The sequence below is a fragment of the Dromaius novaehollandiae genome, chromosome 7 (genome assembly GCF_036370855.1).
Source record: "Dromaius novaehollandiae isolate bDroNov1 chromosome 7, bDroNov1.hap1, whole genome shotgun sequence".
Taxonomy (NCBI): domain Eukaryota; kingdom Metazoa; phylum Chordata; class Aves; order Casuariiformes; family Dromaiidae; genus Dromaius; species Dromaius novaehollandiae.
The window spans coordinates 5,336,843-5,363,897 of NC_088104.1; the positions used below are offsets into that span (position 1 = coordinate 5,336,843).

Here is a 27,055-nt window from a genome sequence, read left to right on the forward strand (position 1 = left end):
TGGCTACCAACTGCTGCTTGCAAGTCCTGGTTTCAAAGTGCTGAACCTACCGCGTACAGGGACGTTCTTGCAAAGGTTTTCACGGAGCAGATAACTACAGATTCAGATCCAATAATTTACTGTGTAAGCATTAAACCATTCATATCACAAACACCTGTGCAAGCCAGTTGGCCTAGTCAATTCTTGTTTAACATTTAATTATGAATGTAATTAGCATGAGTTAAGAGACAGGCCAGGCATCTGCAATAAAATTTCCACTATGCTAAAAAAAATTATAACTATCATAACAAAAAACACTAAATTGGGAAGAATACATCCCTGCTGCACAAACTTTTACATGACAGCAAAAGCAAAGTGTAAATTCTTTTAAAACTTTTTCATTTGCTTTAATGATAATTTTAAACACTCTACCATCTATAAATCTATAAGCCCAAGCAATAGATTATTTTGGTATTATGCCTGTAATTTTAAGGCAATTTTCATCACTGGTATAGCAATCCTTTCAGTAAAGTTCCTCAGTTTCCCCTCTCTTCCTCAAAAGCTGAATGGCCTGATTTGACGGTGCTATTAAAACACTGTTTTAAGTAAACTTCATGAAGAAAAAACTGCCAAAATGCTTGATTCAGTGCACATGTAGAAAATTCTATTTGTAGTGCAACAAAATTGTGTACTGGCAAAAGAAAAGGATTAGCAAATATTATAATAGATGTCTTTTTGAAGGTATATTCAGAAAAAAGGCAAAGTCAATCTAGAATCTGATCTTCTATGGACAAGTGCTATCTGGACTTCTTCACATTGCCATGCCCTGCAGAGGCTCTAAAGCTTCACGTGTAGGTTTTCTCTTCATTTCCCTCCTAACTTAGTTAAAACTTTCTACATGAAAAAAAAAGTAAAGAAATGTTTTAGCTGCTAATTTTCTTTCCAATACCCTTTATCTCCAAACATGTTAGGCTATTTTTCACCTCAAAAGTCAAATCTATTCATAGACCTGCCCTCCAAGAATATTTCCCCCCCCCCCCCCCCCCAAACACTTCCTTCCAGACCTGGGAAGATCTATTTAAAAATGCTGCTGAACAGAAACAGTTTGCAACAGCGAAGAGAAGGTCATTGAAAGAGAACTAGGAGGTTACTGGGGCACATTGTTCCTTAACACCCTTGGGGAGCAAAAAGCCTGGACTGAACCTCTTTAGTCACCAGTTTGCTATTACAAATACGTCAGATTCCCCTTACGCTATCAATGCAGGTATGCTTTCTTACTCCCTTTAGCTGGTGCGGAGACGTTTCTGGAACAATTTAACAGTTGGGAATGGGACAGCTTAAATTTCTTCGTAGCCAGTTTATACACATCTCTTCTTGTGGGATGCTGTTCCTTAGCTTAAACTGCCCTTTTTCATCTGCCTTATTTTTGTCCTTATTGGACAAATGGAGTTAATAGTTTTCAATCTCTGCTGAAAATACCTAGTACCACTTCTTGCATGATCTGTTATCATCTCTAGTATCCCCTCTTAGATGAGCTCTATTATTATCAGCTTTATTGTGCTTGGGAGATTACATACATCTACATACTTGCATTCATATGTTTACATGGATGGATATCCCTGCAATTACATTGCCCACAAAATTATTCCTTTTTTTTAAGAGTACATAAAAATCTAAAAAGTTGCACTTCAGCTTTTGAATACTTCTTGTTTCTACTTTCTTTTTTGCTCTGTTTGCATTTAGCTTGGTGTTGTACTTTCTTCTGATGTTTAGATTCAACCCAAAGGGTATTTACATGGCTACCTTTTATGTGCAGTATATTGTGGTGACCTTGGTTTTGGTTACAAATCCCCATGTTCACATAAAAACTGAGGTTTTTCTGACACCATGCCAAGCTCCAAAACTTCCTTGGACAAGTAAATGGAGAATAGGAGAATGATTTCAGCAACAGGCTCACCAACTGTGAAACTGAAAGCAGTTTGATTAGGAATTGAAGCCTACAGATTGAGATTATGACAGAAATTTAAATAATGCCAGAGACTGATAAGATTTGGTTTCTCAGGAACCTATTACGTGATGATGTTAAGAGACTGTCATGGATTTCTTACAGTGCAATATGCTGACTTGTCTTTCCAAGACGAGTTGGCCTTGAGCCTTGTTCTTTGTAAGCCTCAAGTGAGGTTTCTTTAGATGTCTTTTGAAAATTTCTTTAGACATCTTTTGTAACTTTCCACTAAGATGATACAAGGATGTTATGACTGTCAGAATAAATGAATGTATTTCCTTCATTTCCCAGCTACTATTTTCATAACACTGCATAGTGGTTCAAAGCAGGTCCCTGTTACACTATGTTTTCAACCAGTGTAGCTCTGCTCCTCGATCATGATTCTGTACTGATGACTACATTTGTTTATTGTCTCCTGACAGTTTTTTTCCTGATTTTACTGAACACAGCTTCCATGCAAGCTCCTCAACGGTTACATTACTCAGTGCAAACTTTGCCATGGCCTGCTTAAGTGTGATCCTTGTCCACACAGTGCCTTGGACCTGGGTTTCTGCGACATGTTGTCCTGGGCCACTTGGGCAGCAGATCCTGGGGAGACCTTTCTGGAGCCAAACCAGAGCCCAGGCTCTGAGTAAACCCTTATACAGAGTCCAGCAGCCACAGAGAGGAAAATGACTGACCGACATAGAGAGGACTGTCCACCCCTGATTGCATTGGTACCTTACCAAAACAAGTCTCCTGTTCTAATGAAGACGAGTTTATCGGCCCATGGTGCCTTTCCAAATCTATGATGAAATTCTGACTCTGTAGAAGCCAGCAAGTGAAAGTCCCATTGACATCAGTGAAATGAGAATTTCACTCTAGTTACTTAAAGAGCCACAGTGAGATTGAGCTACGGCTTTTGCAAACTGTCAGGTAAGTGTTGCAAAACACCTATTCTATAGCTGTTGAAAACAGGTGATCTACCTTATTGCTTTCTTATGTTACCACTGTGTTTTACGAGACCATGACTTCGTGGATTTTGTCAGACAGGACCCGTGAAGACCAATATCTGAACCAGGCAAAACTGTAATGAATTTTAATTCTAACATCTTTCAGTAACCAAAAAAAGTTACAAAACTCTATCATGTTCAAGATCCTAAATAACCATCTTCTTCAGTTTCTATATAATAAGGTAACACAAACCATGATAAGATTGATAGTACTGACATTGTGAATTCTGCTTAGCATGCACAAGGAGACCCTAATTGATATATTGAAAGGATATGTGTGAAATCAGTTGAAAAAAGTGTTAATGGTCCATCAGAGAAACCAAAAGAAAAAAAAGATCCAGATCTTAAAAAAAATAAAAATGATATGAGTACCTAACGTGGGCCTTAGGTAGTATCTAGACACTTAAATTCATCATTATAATTCTGAAAAAGCCTTATTCAGACACCATGTAACTCTTAAGGTGCATAAGCTAATTAGACGGTGCAACTGTGACCTTGGAATTGTTTGATGTGCCTGTGGCTCTACTTCTCTCCATGCAGAGAAACGCTTCATCTTCTGCTACAGCTGAGAAGCTCAGTGGCTCAAGCTCCAGAAATTGGGGATTTCTTTGCCTAAGTGTCTGGGGAATCTTGGTCCTGTGGGGTTGCCAGGTCCTAAGTCACACTCGCCAACGCGATCTGATGCTTTACAAAATGCTATCGCTTCTCCAGAGACTTGGTGGCTGATCTGGCTTCCATTCTGTGGCAACTACTGCTTTCTGTTCCTCCTATCGGGGCCTTAGGTATCTTATACTAGGTGTTGGATTGCACTTGGAAGCCTGAAAGTTAGATTTTGCAAAGCTTAATTTTTATTAATTTATTAATCTCGTTCCTTTGTTGATGCAGTAACGTAGTAATCTTCCCAACCTGTTGCAGACAAAATCAAGTACCTGAATTTGGCCTTCCAAGTCAGGGACAGATGTTCCAGCTTTGGGAACTTCTTTCCTTCATGGAATATTAGTTTTCTGTTCCCCCCCCCCAGCTATGATTGGAGAGATGCACTATCTATACAGCTTTTTCCAGCTGAAAAGATCTGGAAGAAATATTCAGTATTTGAAATGGTATCAAGAGCACTCTGAGAGCAAATATTTCTCAGGTTGAACTTGCTCTTGTGGATATCAATCATAATTGCACATGACACTGTAGTAGACAAATTTCTATTTTTCCTTGCCTTCTGCCTAAGACCCTTCAACAAAACTAGTTCAATTAAACTAAAGATTTATTTATAAGCAACTAGCACATTTAGCTGCTAATATTTCTTAACAGTTTTGGGGGGCAGTTTTTGTGTTTCAGTGGCTGAAGTTTGTATGCCCATACAACTTGAATTCTGTAAATGAAGTGATTAAGTGTTTCAGTTATTGGCACTTCTACCATCCTGCTCACACGAAGCACAATTTCGTTTACAGGCAATCTGTTGAACCATGTCTGTTGATCTTGCAGACAACCAACAGAACCATTTGTGGTTCTAAGTAATTTAAGTGTGGCTGAACCTGACTTCATAAAAGCATTTGGGCACACTTTAGAAGTGCATATTTCATCAAAATTACCACAAAATGACTTGCTGGTAATATACTAGACAAAGTCCTAGAAAAACCTGCTTTCCATCATAAGGAACAAAATTAGTATTAGGTCAGAGGTCTCGTGGCCTTCCATTTATCATTTATAAATTCTCCAGGATAAACTATATGGACAGTAATTATTCAACTTCAGCCAGGCAAGCAGAATTCTCAGATTCTATAAGACCCTGAGTTATCCTCTGATATCATGGTCATATCTAAATTGTTCTAATATTATGGCCATTTCTAAAGTTATTTAGGAGGGAAATTGAAGGTAGAGAGCAAGTGCTTTGACTAATACACAGCACTGAAAGATTTTGTTCCTATGCACATAATAGCTGAGGCTAACTAAAGAGGCTTCATCCAGGAAAAGTAATGCACATAAGCTTTCCATGGAATTTTTCACATAATCTTTAAAATAGCATCAGCATGAGGAGTCCTCTTGGCTACTTGTCCCTTTGGAACTTCTAGCTAAACGGCTAAATCCCCAAGAAATATTATCGACAAATTATTGCTGCCCACTACAGATGGGTTCTTAGAGCAGTTCATCCTCCTTACCAAACGTATGGCTCTGACTGAGAGGTGGACCGAGGATATAATAATCATGGCTGTATGGGGATGGGTCCAAGCAAGCTTCTTCTCACCACTCTTTAGGTTGGCTTATTTCTGGTATTACTAAGCACTCTTTCTAGCTGCTCTGCACGCCCATGTGCAGCATGCTAATACCACCCATTTTGGAAAAACAGACAGCAGAGACAGAGGTACAAGAGCCTCTTTTTGCAACGTCCTGAGGCAGAAGGGGAGTATCAGGAAGCAGATTTGCTGGCAACCCAGCACAGACCAGGCAAAGGAGCAAACAAAAACTAATCAAAGAATCAGCTACTCGGGAAATGATATTGAAGACAAGAGATTTTTCACTTCAGCTCAGGAGTCCTATGTACATGCAGAAGAGCTCCAAAGAATTGAAAACACCTAACTTTTGTTTATAGACGGTTTTTAAGCGGAGTTAATCAGAATGCGGATTTGCAGATACTGTGGCAGCAAAGGCCAGATAAAGAGAAGATTGATTGGAATTCATAGATTACATTAGACAGCTAGATTAGGTAGAAATCACTCTGATGTGCAGTAAAGAAAGCCACAAGAAGTCTGGATTTGAAATAGTGCAAAGAATGTCTTAGAGTGCTGTTATTTTCTTCGTAGGAATAAACTGTCTTAAAATCCCTCTATAAATGACTGTTCATTAGTCTATCGATGTGCATAATGGCTCTCAAAATCATAATAAGAATTAATAATAGTTCAAATAGCAGAAAGGGACATGAATTTCTCACACATGAATATTAATGCTTCAGTAGAGAGTGTCTTCCCAACACGCTTTCAAACTCTAATTCACAAGTCTCTTGCCAGTTACCTGTTATTTTTGCTATCAAAAATCTCCCCACTGAGCCACCAGAAGATTTCACATTGCCCTAACTTGGAAGCTAACACAGAGGGTGAGAACAGAAGATAGCAGGAAGGATGAGATCATGGTGTCATGATAATGTTCTGTAGAATACAATATTGTTTGCTTAACCAAAGCTTACACCAAAGGGCAATGAAAAGCAGCGATAAGGGGGAAGAAAGACTATATTTAGCCCCAGAAGACCAGTGTGATGGTGGATTATCAGAAAGGGAAAGAGATAAAGGCGGGGGAGATGTAATAAAGCACTTGACTGTAGAATAATGTGCATGAGATGAGAAGAGAACAGCATGGCAGGTTGCGCCCCGTGAACTGACCGTCTCCACTAAAGGCATCACACCTCCTGCCTTCCAAGAGAGCATAGCAGGTGGATGGAGAACCACCTGAAGGGCATGCTCGGGCCGTAAGGCTTCAAAAGAGCTTCTTATCCCAGGGCAGCACAGAAGCTGAAGCTCAACAGTAAGAAATTCTTTATTGTTTTTTCCCTCTTAGCACTGCAGAGGCTATGAGATAGGAACTTAAACTTGAAGGATAATGTTCTTCTAGTTTCCTCATGCTTTCAAAGGAGAAGAGAATAGGCTGACAAGAGTAAACTTTAAGGTAATGTGTTTCATTACATTACACTGTGTATTTAGCTACACCACATCTCTAAATAACTGAGAAGGGAAGGATCTTGTGAGAAGCATTTAACTTCATTACATCTGATGCTGGTCTTGAAAAGCTTTAGTCGAACTAAAGACTCTTATGAATATAAAATCAAAGTGAGCCGCACATTAAGGGTTTCATGTTCTCTGACAGCTGCGCATGTGCACTCACAGCTCTCATTAACAGCAATGGCAAATGTGCATGCCCGTCATTCAGAAAACAGATCTCTAAGTTCTTTACTGGTTTTGTTCCTGTAATTTTTTCTCTTTTGGACCTTTAATTGAGCTCCTATTAGGCTTTTTCCCTTTAAGCTACCCCCCCCCCATACACCTTTTTAAGGGGAATAAAACCCCACGTTACTGTGCTTTTTAGGCAAGTTTTTCCAAGAAGCTATAGTTTTACAAAATGCACCTGAAAATATTATAGAGACGGTTTGCAGCACACAAGCCATAGAGACACTTAACAGAATAAATGCCTTGCACTTTGAAAACACTTAAGCTGCCTGCAAACTTTGACAAAATAAAGCAAAGGTAAATATGAAAATGAGAACATGAATGTTTTTGCATTCTCTTTACGATCACTGTAAGGCAAGAGCCTGCAACCTCGTGGAACAAAACACACGCATTTCATTCTGATTAACATAACGACAGCCCCTTCAAACATGATTCACAATTATTAGTCTCTCTCTTGTGTTTGGGGATATATGGATTATCAGCCTAGCATATTTTGAATACATACACATTTTAATTTCTTTCCTAAACCATTTTAGGCACTAAAGTTAAATCGCATATATAAAATTTATAGACCAATAATTTGATATTTTTATAGTTAAATAACTAAACGCTATAGGAGATAAAAGGCAATCAAAAACAATAAAAAGACAGGATCATGGATAATGGAAGGTAAATCAGATTTGAGATGCCTCTGTTCTTCTATTTTTAAGTTTATTATTATTTTTATATAACAGGCTATTTCACTAGCTTCTACTGTATCTGATGTACTTACTTATCGCCTCCACAAACTGTTCAAAGAAGCAGTATGGGAACAGCGGCTCAGGCAGCTCTCTGAAAAACATCTTGAGTGCTCCGGTGACAACGTGGATGTCCTCCCACTGGCTGTCGTCCAAATTCAGCTTCTCTTCTGGGAAAACACGAGGAGAAATGGAACAACTGGTTTTAATGAAACAATTACAAGACACTAATTATTATGTTAATGTTTGCCTACTATCATCAGCAACCGTTAACAGCCTTCTGCACCTAGAGGTTTGGTGCTGTGCATGTTTTTTTCCCTCTTTTTTTTTTTTTTTTTGTAGGAAGAGAACATTTTCAATGGAATACCATCTGTAGGAATGCAGCTAACAAAAAACAAGAGACACAAAGAGACAGTACCATTGACACAGTATGTCAGATACATTTATTCCCATAATGCATCAGTATGAAAATTAGCATCACAGCTCAACATGATTCAAAGCTATTTGGTTTTGAGGCCGAGGGGCTAAGAGTTGCCAATGATGGCCGGCTCAAGGGACCGGCCTAAAGGCCTTGCTGAGCCAACAGGAGACATATGCTAAACATGGCAATAGAAAATGAGTTATTGCTTTACATGTGTTAGCCTTGCTATGTACAAGGGAATAATGGGTAACGCTTTTCTCCTTTTTTCGCCTGAATGTAATGTCAGCAAGGAATAGAGTACTGTGAGAGAAAGGATATTAATTCCTTCTTACTGCTTCAAAAATATTTTGTTTGGTTTTCATCTCTGGGAGGAAGATTTGCCCAGCAACAATATTAGACAGACCCCTGTTGGCCTACCTAGGCTATGCAAAGCTGTCAAAAATGATAACACGCTAAAGACAAACCACAAGTGCTTACAAAACTGTTCTGCAAACAAAAAAAATGTTTTCTTTGAAGCTCGACTGAGCTAAGGAATTTAAATATAAAAGAAACTAAATGCTAAAATAGAGTTTCTAATAAAAATAAAGCAAGATCGGATGATTACTCTGTTTTTGTCTTTTTATTCTAACCGTGTGATACTATTAGGGCACAATAAACAACGAGATCATAATCTGCATGTAACTCTGGGAAAGTGTAAATCTTTATTAGTCCAAATTAAAAGGACACACACTTTCTACAAATTCTGTTATTCCTAAAATGGATTTTGCTTTTTATATGTATGTGCTGCAACTTTCATTTTTAGCAAATTTCAGCCTGAATGCAAATCAGGAGGCAACCATGAAAACTACTGAAAAAATGTAATTTGAAGCAACAGAATCCTGGAATGTTTCACTAAAAGTCACCGAAATTTCGTGTTTGGCAATGCAGCTGGCTTCAAGAGCAGCCTCTTTTTGAGCTGTTGTTAGACAGAACGGTGAAATTACTGGAGACGCATGGACACCCACAGCTCCAGATCCCTGGTCCTTTAATGAGAAAGTTTTCTCACTATCGAGTTTACTTTTGGACAGCAAATCTTATTCAAAGTGGAGTTCCCTTTGAGGTCTAAATATTATTAAATGCTTTTTCAATGTCTCCGTCCAGGAAATGTGTACAAACAGCGGAGCGGACCCAGTTCCCTAACTCGGAGCAATGGGGCACAAAGCTGGAACAAAGGCAGACTTGTGCATTTTGTCTAGTTGACTTGCTCGCTTCTTCGGTTGCAAGCTCCCCCCCTCCCCATTGAATTACCTCAATCATAAAAGTACCGATTTGATCTCGTAGCAGAGGGGATCTTCTTTAGACTCTGAGATCATATTTGATTGATCGTATTTCAACAATTAGCCTTTTATTTTGCCACAGACTATTGAACTAGATCGACAGCATCTTAGCAGGCCAGCTTTAAACAGTCAACTGCTAACAATAGCATCAAAAAGAGAGACCTGATGGGGTTTACTGTCACTTTAAAGAACAGGGTGGGTTTTCACATTGTTGAAATCTGTCAGATATTTTGAAATGTCCCTCTCACTATGGTGCCACACCCCCTGCGTGCCCTTATAATAAAATTGGTTTTACTCCTGATTAAATCATTTTCTCCCTACCCACTACCATACTTCTCATAATGGACCTGTGTGCTCTACAGCTGGTGTTCTTCCCATGGTACCAATTCTTACTTTATCTTTTAAGCACTTTGCTGCTAAGATCTCATGCAGAGTGCTTATGTTTTGTTAAGAGCTTCATTCTTAGAGAAATAGCTTAACACATGTTCTAAAAATGTTGTACAACTTATTGCTTAAAACACATTTAGAAAATGTATAAGTACTGTAGCTTTGGCACAGAACTTTAAGTAGAAACCTTAAAAAAACAACTTGTTTTTGCCATGCATTTGTCTTAAATGTCTAAAGTGGAATGCCTGACTTCTAAGGCTTTACAGAGACTTTTCTTACCAGATTTTTGCACCATTTCCAGCTCTTCAAGGAAACGTGTGAGGAATGTATCATCGTGAAAGCAAAGGGTGTCAATTTCCCCTCTAGCAATAAGAGATTTTTCAGAAATGTTTGCTAGGAGGAACAAATGCCAAGGCAAAAAAATGAAAAAGAAAATACCAGTCCATTCAGTGCAAGGTTCTCCGTTGGTTCCCACCGGTTGGAATCGCTCACATACCATGGTGATAGGGCCATAAAAACATACATGCGCACGCACACACACTTCAGACCAGGTTTAAGGGAGGACCTGACTTTTTAGCTTTACTCAGACATTTTTCTTTTGGGGGTGTTTTGCTTACATGAAGGTTAAGTCCCAAATCCGGTATTTAAACTTGACTGCTCTCAGTCAGGAGACACTGCATCTGGGAAGATGCTCAAAATCTCACAGTCCTAAAAATTTGCTTTAACTTGTCAGTAGTATTTGATTAGTTCAACCACCACTGCCAGTCGATATCGTATATCTTAGATAGAGACACAGATATGCCCAGAAAATCCCCTAAAATTTATGCTAATACTCAGGATGAAAATATAAAGACCACATTAAAGAAAAAAAAATAGTGGGACACCTGTCAAGGTTATTAGTTAAAAAAAAATCGATAGACAATACATTTGTGAAGGGAGTGTGGGTTTTACTGTGTTGTTATTCTTCTTAAGTTGTTCTCAGTACAGCAGCCTGTCCAGTAGTTGCACCTTTTAACTAACATTTGCAGTGTTTGCAGCAGAACTGAACGGGAGTTCGTGCCTGGTTTATGCATGCCACCATAACGTTTCCCTCCTTTAATACAGGAGAAAGATAATCCATGGAATGATCAACTGAAAAAACAAAACAAAGAAAATCAACCAAGGCAGCACAGAGAGCTCAGCTCTGAAGGCAAATGATTTCTCTAACCACATGCCCTGCCCTGTGTGTAGACTTGTCTCTGGAAGCAAAACACAGTCATTTGAGACCACTTCTGAATTTTTTTTTTGTTTTCTCTTTTAAGATAATTTATACAACTGGTTTCCCAGCTATGTATTGTCCTCTGCCCATGCTGCCGTTAAATCCCAGAGCACTGCGCTCTGATGTCCTAATTCACATGAGGTATTGCATCCTCCTGGAAGTGGTCCCATGGATTGCCCTAAATCCCACGGAAAGCAATTCCCTGCAAACACAGCTACCAGAACCTGGGACATGTTATGCAGATTGTGCTCTTACGGCACAAAAATCACCTCTTCACAATAATTAGAGAAACAGTTTCAGGCAGTCTGCTAAGGGTGGTCTGGTTACCTGGCGCAGGTGGAAGAACTGAGCACAGCATCGATAAGGTCCTTGCAGGAACTGGTTGAAGAAGTGAGTTGAAGAGATGGCGAACAAAACTATATATATATCATAGATGCCTATGATAAAAATGCTTAAGATAAATCTTAGAGAAGACAATCCCACCCAAAGAGATAACATGGACAGGGAGAACATAAAAGAAACTATACTGACCAGTAAGGAGCAGGATGATAGAGAGAGGAAAGGTCTAGGACAGGTAGGTAAGAGAAAGGGGAGCAAAGCATAGCAGAAAAGGGGAAAAGCGAGAGAGAATTCCTGGGAAATGCTGTCTCACAGCTGTGGGTACCTGGTACCACGGTCCCTGGGGATCACTATTCCGAGGGATAGTTGTATAAGGGAGCAGAGGCCACCGGGCTCTTGCTCCAAACCCATACTGAGAGGGCATCTCTCACCCTCTGATTAAGCTACTTTGGCATTTTTGCTAGAGCTTATTATTTACTTTTGTGCATGAAAAAGCAAGAACAGAGCTCTTATTCAGCATTTTTCCTTCAAAATAGTGAGATATGTCCTATTGTGCCTCATACTGGCTTAATCTGTTTGCTAACATCTATGTTTTTTTATCGTTTCCTCGTTGCCGGCTGCACGCAGCAGCATTAAGAGGGCCGTGCTCCGAGCGGTGAGCATTCAGACACGACAGCCGCCACATCTGTATTCCCCTAAAACCCCTGCGCACTCAGGGACCAGCCCCCAGTGCCACAGCTCCGCTGCGTGAAGCCTCAGAGAGCCGGAGTCTCCAGCCCTAGAGGCCAGCCAATATTCAGAGGGAGATCTCCCTCGGAGAAAGGCCTGCGCAGCAGTATTTACTAATTCTCTCTATTTCTCTCACATCAAAGTCTTCGCAGAAAAATTGGGAATGCACAATGCATTCCCAGTTGACTAAAAGCTTGGGAAACTTGCTGGACTAGCATATCCCAATAGGCAGTTTGCTAGCGAGAGCTCCAGAACAGAGCCCTGTGGTTGAAAGAGGAGGAGAAAAGCCCTCTTGCCCCATACCGAGAAAAGACAAATTGTTAAATGTCGTTTCTCTTCTCTTCCAAACTTGAAGACACCTCTTTTTTACAGATATATTCTTCAAAAACAGTTTGCAGGTCACACACGCTCTTCAACAGCAAAGAAAGAAAGACTCAGACAGAACTGCTTCACTTGCGTGAGTCCTCAGCACGCCACTGCACCACTATATCCTTTTTATGAGGGCTGTTCTCTCGGCTGACAATACAAATATTAACTTATACAATGATAGGTGTGTGTGTTTGATAGCTGTGCATGCATTTTAAAGGCACAACTTCTCGAATCAGTAGTTCAGAGATGCAGCAGCCTTCTTACCACCCCGGAACGATGGGATCTCAAAAGCATTGTAAAGGATTGTTATGTAGAAGCAAACTGTTCCTTTCAACGTGATCACACACAATTTCAAGCAGTAATAGGATGCAGAGATGTCTGGAGGCACCCGGGTGATGAGGGGCTGCGAAGTGGTGAAGGCTCTTTCTCATCAGATGACAAGAAGCTCACCCCAGAGCGATGTGACACATGACGCTTAGCTTCCCCCGGAGTAAATGCATGCCTGACATTGCATTTTACATGCACACTCCAAAACACATATGTTCCCTTAAACTTCAATTAAATAGTAGAGGAGAAGCTGCAGCTCATGCAGACCAATACTTTCTCCATCTTTCCAGATTTTTGTGATTTCTCTCCAGGCTAAATAATTCTTCTTCCTCTCTCCCTTGCTAGATTTGGGAGACCCACAGTCATGCCTGCGATCAACACATGGTCCTTCGCTTCCAAGAAGATCCATGCAAATCAAAAGCTTTGAAAATGCCAGCTGGGCAAAACATTAGATTTTATTTACAGTGCATTTTTGGGTTGCTTTTGCTGAATTCACCCAACGCTACCATTGATGGATTATCACGGATATAGCAGCAAAACAAAACCTGCATTTATTACTCCTTCTGCGGTAAGGAAAATGGAATGCCCTTTTAACAGAAAATTTAAGCCATGATCTTACAATGTTTGAGCATTTGTTTATTATTAGAGTGCCCATTACCATGGTGTCTAGGCACAAATTACTGAGCAACTTAAACTGAAAAGCAAAATGTCTCTATACGCATCCAGAGTGCTGTTTATTCCAGCTCCCTGAAATGACAGTTCACTGACCTGGGGGCATGGTGGAACAACCAAGTGCTGCTAACTTAAATCTCAGTGTGTGCCAGAAAAATAAAAGATTTCTGTACTTAGGCACACTGGGTCATATTCATCCTCAGCGTCATTCCGCAGAAGTCCACAGCGTGGAAGAGGGATGAACTACCTCATTGTTCCTGTGAAAAAGATCCAGTATATCCAAGCAGTTCAGAAATGGTACAGCACGAAAGCATGCAAAGGAGCGCAAAGGTTTGGAACTATGGCCAGCTACTGTCTCCATTGCATCAAGGAAGTTTCTACACTTTCAGTTGCTGAAAGAACTCCAGTTGGTGCCCAAAACCGAGTATTATCACCACGATACCTTTAAACACCTCTCACTGCAAATACCTGCTACAGGGTTAGATGACAGGTTGCTTTAGTTTGCAAGTTAATATTTGCTATCGCTGTGATTTGAAGCAATAATTACTGTAATAGGTTTATAATTACAAGTACTTTTAAAACTCATTAAATTAAGCTGAATAGACTATTCCATATGGGAAAAAAGTGACTTTAAATATAAAATATTTCCCCTCAACATGCAGCTGAAAACTGCCACCAGTCCACATTTCAACACACTTCTGTGAGTCACTTGGAAATGACTTGTTAGCCACGAGTACGAGCAGGCCGGTGATATCAGCTCTCTAACCTGAGTGTTTGAAACTGCAGGGCCAAATCCTTCCTTCCTTCAGGATCAACGAAATACTCAGGTGCCTCAAAGGGTTTAAAGAGAGGGACTAGGAATTAGCACACTGGAGGAGTCCCAACCCCGTCCGTTGGTCCCGGAGCCTTGGGGCTGCTGGGGCATAACTCACAGCATCCTCCAAGCAGTGCAGGGAGAGCTCACGCTCGCCTCTTGGCCTCAAGCACCAAAGATAGCGCAAGTGCAAAGGCAAAGGGGTTCAGCAGACTTTCTGCAACTCATAGAAATAAAATTGCTATGCTGAGTGAAAATTAAATTTATTTTTAAGTCCTCTAATTTAATTTTCTTTCTTATGGTATGGTAACTTCAGCTTCTTCCCAGTATTCAAAGTGCACTTTATTTTGGTTTCCTTTCTGTTTATGCTCTCCTCTTTCTCCATTATTCTGTACCAGACTAATGTCCTTCCCATTTCTCTGTGTCAGCTAATGGACTTTATTCCGATTTCTAGGTGGTTGTTAGTATTTCTCTTTCATATACCGTAGGATGTGGAACAGAAACATCAAATACCGTCTTAGATAAGGAACTTACTTTTCATGATACATTTAACTGTTCAAAGGCAAATGTCCATCCTGAATTCTGCTTTCCACTTAATCTTCCTCACTTAGTGTTATATTGTGCATATGCATATTAGTCAAGGTAAATATCTCCCTTCAACTTCAAATCTGGTATTAATATTTTTTATTATGCAATGGCTCTCTGGTAAATGCCTCTGCAGTCTAGTTCTATCGCATTTCTTCTTTTTTTTCTTTTGTCATTTACAGTCAGGTCTTTATCCAAATCGTATGTATCAGCATCCACAAATCTACATTTTAAGCAAATGGAAAGCTCTCAAGATCTAATGCAGAGAGGGACTGGACAATGACTCTCTGTCCCGTTTTCATACTTCAAAAATATGTTCATACTCCTATCTTTTTTAATTGTGCTACTAACTCAGAATGCTTTAGGATTCTGACATATAGCTCTTCTGTTCTTCCCCTTCTCGCTGTTTCTAACACTGCTTCTATTTCCATGCTCATCAAAAGCCTTTTCATAGTCCAAAAATCTGTACACAATGTTTTGTAATATTTGGCAGACTTATCTGAAACCTAATTCACTGCCTTCTTGTGATTCATGGTCATAAATTATTTCACATGTAATGAACCCCAAGGGGTAAAAAATCCTTTGTATTAAATTTCAACTATACAATTAAAGGAAAAAAAAAAAAAGGAAGAAAATAATTTTGAGACACTCTGTAAAGATCTGACCTCAATATATGGTCTGGTGTGTTGTCCCCCACAAATGTATCTCAATATCATTTAGTAAATATGAGATTTCAAAATCCTACAAGTAAAAACACTTATGCAAAACTTGGGGTTAATATGGACAAGCTCAAAAGAAACAAGAAATACAAAAATATGTAGCACTGGTTCACACTACTGATCCATTAAATCAGGCCTGCCTCCCGCAATTGTTAAACTAAAAGGATCTCTAAGAATACACTTCAAAAATCAAGAATACCACCCAAACCTTGCTTACTGCACATAGCCAAATACATTATTGGGATTGACCCCAATAACAATAAGATTGTGCCTCAGTGAGTGAGTTTCAATAATCAAAGGAAATAATTAACAAAACAATAAAGATTGTTATGACTTCCTTTATGTAAATGACTTCCAAATGTAAATAGATCAAAGCTTGAGCTAAAATTAAGCAATTCCCCTCGTCCACTTACAGTACTGAAAAGAAATATATATATAGTTTGTTTACAGTTAGAAGTATCATCAATAGATTATTAGTTTGCCATAGTATTAGAAAAATAAAAATACAAACTTCTCAAAAGATTATTCATATAGTCCTTAGGTTTTCACATTTATTTTAATGAGACTATTCATAAGAATAAAGATGTGCATATAAATCTCTATTCTCACACATTGGTTTGTAGGGTGTCCAGACAACAAATTCTGGATTTTTTTTTTTTTTTTAATGAAAAGGCTCTTTGAAATAGGCCAGCTGAAAGAAATATTCTTACAGGAAATCAGGTGTATACAAGCTCTATATACGTCAAGGACAAAACATTTTATCTTGTACAGAATTTATCTTTTAGTTCACTAAAGTCAAAATACTTCTGTTCATAAGAACTTTTATAAAGGACTGTTTCATAATATGAATCCATTTGGATTATCTGACCAAAGATAAGACTTCAATGGACTTACTATATCACTCACCACTGTACCAGTGCCACAAAAGGGAATTACAATTAATTGGATTATGTTGGTCTCCACCCGCTGATTGTAGAAGAGAAAGTCTAAAACTGTAACTATTTCAAGCGGACCATATCTCTCATCAACCATGGGATTTGGGCTTTAATTTACCAATAAAGCTTAATTTCTTCTCTATATTCTCTTCTGGTTGGGAAGAGGTCATTTAGACACTTTCTTCAAGTTATTCAAACAGAAAGGACAATTTTCTTAAATACTTTTAGACTCGCACTTTAGTTTTTGCACCTTGCCTTTTAAACATTAGTTATTGGCGCTATTAGGAGTAAAGTGAGACAGCTTAAAAAATGCAAGTCAGAGGACACAGGCTGGGGTTTGGATCATAAGGATGACTCACCCCTATTACGTGTGATGGGATCCAGGACAGAGAGCATCACAGTCATCTCACATAGACTGCTGCCCAGACATAAAGCAGCAACAGTTTTCAATAGCTAGACTTAGATTTGCCTGGATGGGAAAGCTATGCTAGAAAAGGCAAAGGTAGGAATATACATTTGATATACCCAGATGACCCATCACCTTGCAAGTAATCAAACTCTACAATGCAGTTAGTTTCATTGGTTTTAGTTAATGCTGGACAACACCATCACTAATTTTATTCTGGATGTCCACAGATGTCAGTAGGTATATCCGTATGAATGCAGAAAATTTCCAGTACCAAACAAAGCTCTAGATTATTGGGGGGGGGGGGGGGGGAAGGGGGTGTAAAAAAAACCAAAAAAACCCCAAACCCAAAACAAAAAACACTCTTCCACGATCATGACCACAAATTACAGAAAGAGAGAAACATAAGTTTCAAATGGGTTTTCTAGGTGATCACATCTGGATCCTTGGTACTGCAGACAGCCACATCGCTGCCCACACAGCTGATGGTCCTGTCTAAAAATTGCTAGAATTTTTTCTTCTCTGTCCTTGTTGGTAGATAAGGAAATTTCAGGGCTTAACTCCTTCTAGTTACCAGCCTAGAATGATCAACTTTATATACTTTTTTCATAACTATTAATAATATCTGTAATGCTTGCTTTGATATTTTTTGTCAAACTTTTGCATTCAGTCTAAGAAATAAAAAACCCTCAGTCAACTTACTTCAAAACCATGTTGCTTAATTCACATTTGCATTACTTTTTGCTAATATCTGAAGCTCTAATTCCATTCCCTGGATATTAGCAAGACTAGCTATGCTGTTAAAGATAGGACTGCTTCTAAGTGCTTACTGAATCAGGGCATATGAGATGATAATTGTATGCGTTTAAAACAAAACTTTAAACAGGAGGGGATTATATAAGTTGCTAAAACAAATATATCTTCAAGTACACTGAAGGACTTTCAAATGTTAACGAAATGCCCTTTGGTAATAATAGTGCTAATAATAACATGAATTCTCAAATATTTTCATGCATTTGGAGAATTACATGTTACCCTGGATGGGGACGATCCTCGGTAAGTGCACTTTTTCATAAATTCATCCACTTCTTCAGTGCTACACCAGCTCTGAAGCCCCCCCAGGTGAGGATCTGCTGCTAAGGCATGTCCTGCTCCAGGTGTAGCCTAGGCCACGCATCTCAGCTGCTGTGGTACAGCCACGCTTACAAACACTGACGTTTTCACGGCAATAAAAGGAGCTTTTGTTAGATGAATATTATGCTTTTAAAAATACGGAAGCCCTAAATTTGTGACCAAAACCGTGTTCATGAAGGGCGTGTAATTGCAGAACAGGTGGAATTAGAGACTACGCGCGCAGGCACGTTTGAGCCCTTGGCTCCCCAAACTCCTGCCTGCCTACCTCCTTTTTACCAAAAGATGGAAGTTTCACGGCCAGCGAGGGCAAGCACACTGAAAAGCCTACCTGCACTCACTCACTCCACGTGTTAACCTCAAAGCACCCATAAATACGCCAAGGGCACAGGTGAACACGGCCAGCACCGTCTACAGCCCCTCCGTGGCAGAGGAGGAGCACAACGAAACACGGGTGATTCAGCAGCACGGTGCTTTCGGTTTTCTACATCCGCCTCAGTGCCACCGGAAAGGAGGAGCCGTGGCCTTTCCCATATCCGGGGAGTAGTTTCTAAAAATCACACTCTTCCCTCAATCTCACGCACACGTCCGTGACTTACGTTTTCACTCGCTCTGTGACGGCCCCTCGTGCAGCTGTGCTGCACTAACTGCATACATTTGTGCCTCCCTTTCCCTTTTGCAGAGTTTATCTCTACGGGCATTCTAGCTCTACTACTTCCAGTCCTTCTTCTTTTCACCTAAAATGACAGGTGTACCTATTGCAGGGGAGAAAGGTGTGCTCAGAATTGAATTTTAAACTTCATGAAGCAGGGATTTTCCCTGTGCTTCAAATTAGTCTGCTGAATGGGCTTGCAATAGCATGATGATTTCAGTATAAAATAGGAGATTTTCACGGCTTTGCTTCCTTGAGATACATGTAGGTCCCTCCCACAAGAAATATATTAAAATATTGATTAGACTAGGGTAGCATCTGAAATAAATAGAGATTTATACTTCCTTTAGGATACAGAATCTTATAAAAAGTTTCGAGGCAGCACACAACAAAGCATTTGACGAGAAAGATAGCATCTGCTTTTCTGGCTATTCAAGCTGAAGTTTTTCATTCTAAATGCGAGCAATGTTTCCTAAGTTAACGCAATTAACTCGTGACAATCCCGAAACATCAGAATATAAGATACAGATGGAAATTCAAAGCTTTAAAAATGTCATATAACTGCGAGAGGATTATCATTTTTTAACAGCGCAAATCTGAATACTAATTAAAACAGGTGTTTTTATTTCAAACACTTCTGTACACTGTGACATTACCGGGAGGGTTATTTATGTATTAGCCTGCTAGGAAGCGTATAGTTCTCAAAAAACGGGATGCATGCTAATAACAAAGTTATGAGATAAAAGACTGACACTCTGTACTGCTTCCTGAAACAATAAAAGACAAGTAGTTCAATTAGTTAGTAATTTCCGTGTGACTATTTGACAGATTCTACTAATTGTTAAGCTCCCACTAACTATTGCTTTACATAATTAATTATATTCAAACACAAACAACAAAGACATGTGGGCCAGTTGCCCTTTTGACAATGTTTTTCACAAACTGATTTGCTTACCAAAAATATTTTTAGAACTAAAAGATACTAATCTTAAGTGGAAATACACATCAAAACGTTAAAACAGCTCCGCATTTTACCACGGTTATGAGAGAGAAAAAAAATTTTGGATTGTTTAACATATCATTTATGCTGCATGCATAATAGCCGAAGTCTTCTAGCAGAGATCTTTCGTATTAATTTAGCATTGCATAAAATTCGTAGTAACAGGTCCCAGGGTCAAGCATCATTCATCATTAGTTGAAGTGACATTTGCAACCCTTCATATAGCAGCTGCTTGAAAGGGGAAAAAAGGTATTCTTTGGAAGAATGGGGGGTAGAGCACAATCCTGGCTCTATCTGCGGACGGGAAAACAAGGTGCCACTATGTCAGCATGATAATGTGCTTAAATTTGGTGATGTCATTCTTCCCTAACCCCCACGAGTCACAAGGCAGAAGGCAGCTGCATTCCTGAACTTAGTAGTTCGGGTGGAGATAAGTAATAACTAGATGTAAATGAATTACATTACTGTGGTTGTGAACATAGCTCTGTGCATCTAAATTATGATTTATATCAGGATCCTATCTTGTTTTTGAGAGTTTTCTACTTGTTAACAAGGCAGCCCTTGTTCTCGTGGCATCCTCCAGGCATAATAGTTTCTGGGAAGCCAAATAAGATCACTTTTGAAACTGCAAGACAGCATTCCAAGGCTTCGCAGCAGAACACATTGGCCAAATTAGGACTTCTGAAGGCTGTTAACTAACAAATAAAATCTTCCTTTTTTTTTTCTTTGTGGCATGTCTTGCCTACTATAAAACACTGAGATCAGAACGGGAAATGTGAGCAATTAAAATGAAAATGTAATCATCTGCAAGAAAAGATAAATTTGTATTAAATGGCTAATACTTCACAGCCCTTTTGATATTACAAGTACTTTTTAAGAAAATATATATTTTATGTCACAGTAATTTTTATTATGTGAAACATGTGATCTCTTTGGAATTATGCACATTTTTAAATCGCAGTCATTAAAACAGCATGCAACACAAAGTAGTTAGATTTTGGAGCTTTGCTAATATTTGGTGATTTTTCTTCAACTTCGTTATTATACCTGAAATGTATTTAATTGAGTCGTGTCATTAATTATCCACTAGTATTTAAAGCACTGCGATGATTACTAAACTAGCCTAACACTTATTTTTTAAAAAAGTTTAATGGTTTTTTACAAGGAAAACCAATGCTTTTAAGGGAGTCACGTAGGAGCAAACAAGAAACGTTCAAGGACGTTGCTTATTATACATCACGATTCTACGAACGGCTGTAAATTGAGCTGCTAGTCAAAACACTTCTAACGGTAAGGAGCGGGTTTTACATACGCGGCGCGTGCATTGCCGAGGAGAGCGCTAACTTCCCTCTTCTCGCACCGAGCCAACGCGCAACGCTCCCGGCGCTTCCCTGGGCGATCCCACCACAAGCAACGGCAACACTGGGCCGTATATTATGTTTTCTAGAATATAAGCCGGCCGTTCCTCCGTGAGCAACCCATCCCCAGAGCAGGCGAAAGGCGTCGCTACCAAGGGCCGGTGGCAGCGGTCCCTCCGTCCCTTGGCCGCTCACCGTCCGACGGCTTTGGATAGACAACGTTGGTGGGTACGCATGCAAAGGCGCTCGCGAGGGATGCGGGAAAGGCAGAATGGCTGCAAAAGGAATAGAACAGCCGAGGCAAGATGACTGGCAGATAGGGTTGCCACATCCCCCTTAAAGAGACTGCTCCTTTTCCACACCTTATGTCTCTTGTACCATAAAAATATGCATAGATGTATGTGGGAGCATCATAGCAGATTTCTTGGGATGCGTGCCATGCATCTGAGCTTCGAAGCTGGCTCAACGTTGTCACCATTAAGTCGCAGTGTACACAGCAACACTTCAATCTAATTTCAATTAGGGAAAAGTTACACAGAAACTTCTTGGAGAGTACACATGACCCGACGCATAAATACCAATTAAATTCAGTATCATCAGTGTCTTTGCGGTGAACATTGATACCGCTGAAAGGAAGGAATTGAAAATGAGGGAGCGCTTTGTGACACTCTCTCTGGCTCCAGATTCTGCCTGTGTTAACTAGTACATCAGCGATTAGTGAAACTTTCGGATTCGTGTGTGAGGAAACGGGGTGAAAAGAAGTATTTCCATTAAATTTTCAGCACAGCAGATTTTTACGTGACATCCAGAAGAATGTTGCATGCAATATATGAATGCAACAAAATACTACCTGGTAAACAAATTAAAGCTCAATCTAAGGAGAAGCTGGCAGTGCCAGAAGCCTCAAGCAGTCCCAAGCGAGGTAGCAGGAGAACTGCTAACTTAAGCTGCTTTTCAAACCAAGCACTCACAATATCCTCCAACGGGTTGGTTTGTGTGCCTAACTATCCATCCGCCCTAAGCCCAGACAAATCCACAGTTAAAGGGAATTCCAGTACCATTAAGTAGGATCAGTGAGATCATATCCATTTTCATGTGGATATGCGGAGTATGCAGGCATTTAATTTAGAGCCGCTGCATTTTCTTTTGTTTGCCGAGTCTTTTATTTAGAAACAATGGAACAACTGCAGCAAGTTAGGGCTTTAGTCCTCCACAGCCACTTTTTCAGTTAAAACTCAGAAGATTCCCCTAAAATGCAGATTACTTGAGGGAGATTTAAGGAATCAAAATAACCCCCCCTCCAAAATATCCCTAAATCAGCACCCCAAACCTGCACGAAGGGCATGAGGAAAATTCATCCCAACCGTGTTAAGACCCTTTGCACACCATCCGTCATCGGTGACTGGGGAGTTTTTACAGTTTTTCAAATCTTAGCGTTATTTCAACCAGGAGATGCCTTAAAGGGACAGAAGGGCTTAAAATGTGCTCTCTGTCTCCCCAGTCGGGAAGGACGCGGAGAGGGGGGAGGGAGCGGGGGGTCGAACCACGGTACAAAAAGCATTAATGCAGAGAACAGTGGGGTCTCTCCCTAATTTGACTTTCTCTACAGGTGGTCTGCAGCTGCATCCAAACAGGTTACACTGCCGCCTTCCCATGAGCGTGACAACAAAGTCCTATCTGTATTCGCGAGAATACATTGACTAGCATGGGCTGATTCAGGTCTAAAAATAAGAAAAAAGCATTTTTCCGAATAGCCCGAGGTAACGCGCCGCGCCAGCAGAAGACAGTGGTGCTCTTGTTGCCCTGGCTGTGCGCGATGATAAAAGATATCAGGAACCTACTTCATGTGACTCATCGAGGCCCACGGCCAGCTTCCAGTCGCTTCGTTTTATTTGTACTAGCGCGTTCTCCATTGACTACGCGACAGGCTAGAGCGAATCGATAAGCAATATTCTGCTTTCTATCGGGGAAAAAAAAAAAAAGGTAAATCACACTGGGCCCTGGGACGGCTCGATCGGATTTTTCAGTTCTGGGTAGCATCGTGGAAACGACGGGGCACAGAGACCGCTTAGTGCAGAGTGAAATGCAAAAAGATTGCACACACGGGGCAAGATATGGACTTTTCAGCTGCCACACTGCCAGGAGGAGGTGTGGATGGTCTGCACCGCAGCCGGATGACTACAGAAACCGCATGTCACGCTCATGCTGCTCGCTGGAGGCATGCAGAATATATTAGACCTCAGGCCTAAGGAGCCGTAAGGTGAGAAACACACATGCATACGTGTGCACGCTTTGCTGGAGACGTGCAAAACTGGTGCACAAAGGAGACCCCCATGAAGGGCCCTCGCTGCCTTCCCAACGCCGGCGATAGCCCAGCGGTGACGTCTACTGAAATGCTTTTCAGTACGATTAGGCTAAAAGCACCACTCTGCAAAGTTTGTAACCGTTTTTTCTAGCTTTCCCACAGTGATGAAATCTGATAACTGGATGCTCCAAATATTTGATCTTCGACCTACTCAAAATAGGTGCTTTTTCCTTTTTTATCTTTTTTTTCCCTTTAGTTTTCAGGACTTCCTGAAAGTGTAAAAACAGTGGAAAGCAAAGACTCTTGCTGCACCACACCACTGCTTTCGCGCGAGCCGGCCGACGTGGTCCTGGCAAGAGCACCGCAGCTGTCGTGGCCCTTCTGCGGCAGGACACAGGCTGCATTGTAACACGCTACCTCTTCTTCCACAAAACTCGGGAATCCCAGCTCGGCCCCGGGTCTCAGGTTTCCCGAGCTGCTGTGTGTATGCTGTACCCAAAGCAGCAAGCTGTTTTCTCAGCACTTCCAATATATATTGGTTTTTCTATTCCGGATAGAAATAACACGCCGGATACCGGTGGTGGATGGATGTAAGTGGTGGCAGAATATGGCTCAGTGTGTTCTCCCTATCAAATACACTTGACAAACTTTAATAAAAAGTCTTCTCTACTTCCTACTAACAGATGTTTCCAATTTTTTCTCTCTCAGCACTTTAAACCACCATCTTTAGTTTTCATGTCTAAGAGACATTATTATAGGATACATCATAATGATATACTGTACATTCATATACAGTATCCCATACAATGACTAGTTGATTTATAATTCAGATCCAATAAAGGAAAAAATTGATTTAACTGATGACTAGTGAAATACTAAATGCATTACAATGTTTGAAAAGAACATCCTTTTCTTGCAATACTGGTGACATAATAAAATTAAATATGGATATAAGATAATGCCCATTATTATTAGGCAAGAGGAATCAAAGGGAGCAGAAAGAAAAGCAATCTACGGATCAAGGAATGCCTAAACTTCCTCTTCAACCGCACAAAGAAATGAACGGAAAGAATTCACAAATAAATCTGAGCAATCTTAAATGACAGGGCAAAGTTAATATTCTATGGACTGGTCTTGGTCTAGCAGGGCTTCCCTTATCACTGTCTTACGGTGTTGGGGATAACTGTGGATTTTGGGGGTCATCAACCTTTCTTTCCTAGCTCTGGGCTAAATAATATATTTCCCGATGATCCCTAAACCGCTCGAGCAACCCAAAGACCCTATTTAGCCCCACATCCAAGCAACTCGCATCCCGGCTGCCCCTACCCCGCAAACGGCCAACGTCCGCCGCCACCGCCCCAGATGCCCCGTGCGTCGGCGGCACTGCTGAGCTCCCGTGCCGTCCCTTGCCCCACAGACACCTCCTGCGGTGCGGGAGGTGGGGAGCCGCTTCCCCGGATCTGCAAAGCCTCGCTCAGCATGCTATTTTAGATGTCCAGAGCTAGGCCGACCACCTCAGAAGTACGTTTTTGACTATCTCTAATCCTTCTTGAATTCCACCAGAATTCACTCACTTCGACATCTGTGAGGATCTTTGTCCTCCCAGATGGGTAAATTGCTCCTAATACAAAATAACTCCTACTTGGAAGTGGCTGTGATTGCTCATACAGACTTAGACCCATCGCCAGTTTTTGCAGCCCTGGTGTGCTGCTCTTCCCTTTAGGACCACGTGCATTTTCCTTCCGGAGAGACAGTGGCAGACAGTAATCGCTTCTGGAACTGGAGGCAACAGAATTTATTATATTGAAAGAATCATGTAGTTGTTACAACCAAAATAACATCCAAAACACTGGCACTGTGTTACGCCTCATTTTACTGCCACATCATGAACATTTTAATTTGCTTTAGAAATCTCAGAAATTTTACAGAAAAGTTATTATTGTCTCTAAAAGCCTTGGAAACTCTAACATACGTCACAGAATTCAAGGAAATATCATTAATCCACTCTTGGAAATGCACCCGCCGAATCTGCGGGTCAGCTAATTTGTGATTAAACACCTACATTTGCACATGCAAAACTGGATAATTATACTCCTAACTGCCCATTCATGGTACAGATGGGTGCACCCACACATTTTTGTGGGAGAATTTTTGGAAGCCTATAGAAAATATGGTCTTTAAAGATTTTAATAAGGTTGGCAAAACATACTTTCTTTGCATAAAATTATGTAGTTCCCAAGTCTAAAATTACTTTGATTTAAAAAATGAAAACTGGCAAGGGATTAATCCATAATATGGTCTAATTACTTTTTTCTTAAAAATTAAATGGTCAAGATCTTAACTCAGAATAGCGGTTACTGTTCATGAACTGAAACTAAGAAATAGAAGTGAATGAGGAATTTTATTAGGTGTCTAAATATGTATTTAGCTAATAGAATCCTCTTACCTTGGGCTGAATAACAGGTATAACAATTATGAATGCATATTTAATTTATACATCCGAAGCACAAAGCTCTGTGAGTTATATTTTTATGAGACTGAACTGCAAACTGGCCGAAGCCTGAAAATAAAAAGTAGAAGTGACTTTCCAACATTAACTTGAAAAAACACAGACAGGCACAGATACACACACAAAGAGGGAGAGAAATACAGACAGCCACAGAGGACGTCTAAAGCAGATAATTAACACTTATATTTTGGTCCTTACATATGTATTGCCAGGTTTTTATTTAACCAGTACCTTGTTTAAAATCCTGGAAGTTTAATTCTTTTTTATCAAAGTGGATTAGGCAATGTCCAAAGGATATTTGCCGATGTGCAATGTATAGGGCTTCCTAAGCATTGCTCAATAAGCAGATCAGCTTTTCTGAGGAGTGAATTTTCCCTGTCAAGTTCAGTAGGAAAAAGCCCCCAACATTAAAACAAAGATACTTCTCTTTGCTCTCTGATATTTTATTATTTCTTTGTTTGCAGAGGTTACTTATACCGGTAAGTAAATATCACCGTGAATTTCTCTTTGTCCTTCATCAATCACATCCAGTCAATTATAAGACTCGTGCAACTAGATCAAAACTCCAGGCTGTGTAGTCATATTACCACTCATATTATTACTAAAAGCGCATCTATATTCCAAACTGGGATGCCATAACCCCTTTGTCATTTTCCAATAAAAAAGACCATACCAAATAGGCAGAGCACACCGTAATTAGCAGCTGGCAGAGAAAGCTGTAAATCTGTATGAGTTCTGAACGATTTGCTTACATTGTTGCTTTGTTGACAAATGATGCTGTACATGTTAATGTTCCTGAAATGTCCCCATTGCACCTGACGTGCCAATAAATGCCAGCCAGCTGTATGAATTATGGAAATAAGATTTTTGTTTATGAAGGTATCCCAGACATTTATTTTACTGCATGCCTCTTGACAGATTTAATGTCTGGAGTTACATTGAGAAGATATTTGCTACCTGACATAATGGATAATGGAAACTTTAAAGGCTTTTTTTAATGATGAGACTAATATATTTTTTTAATTTTACCTTGTGGCTACACATTTACTCCCGATATAAAGCTTGCATATTTTAAATGAAATGATACTAAATTGTTCCTAATGTACAATGAGTTGGATGAAACTGGTGCTGCAGCACACGACAAAACAGAGGGAAAGTATCTCCAAGAGCAGGACTGCTAC

General features: G+C 40.1%; 1 protein-coding gene across 3 annotated transcripts in view; it reads right to left on the reverse strand.

The window, feature by feature from the left end:
- Window positions 1-27,055, reverse strand: part of ARHGAP15 (Rho GTPase activating protein 15) — a 336,654-nt gene that overhangs the window by 54,276 nt on the left and 255,323 nt on the right. For all 3 annotated transcript variants that reach the window (XM_026123475.2, XM_026123474.2, XM_026123476.2), the window contains exon 13: window positions 7,678-7,812. In XM_026123475.2, the coding sequence (XP_025979260.1) occupies window positions 7,678-7,812 (135 nt within the window). The remainder of the gene's footprint in view (window positions 1-7,677; window positions 7,813-27,055) is intronic.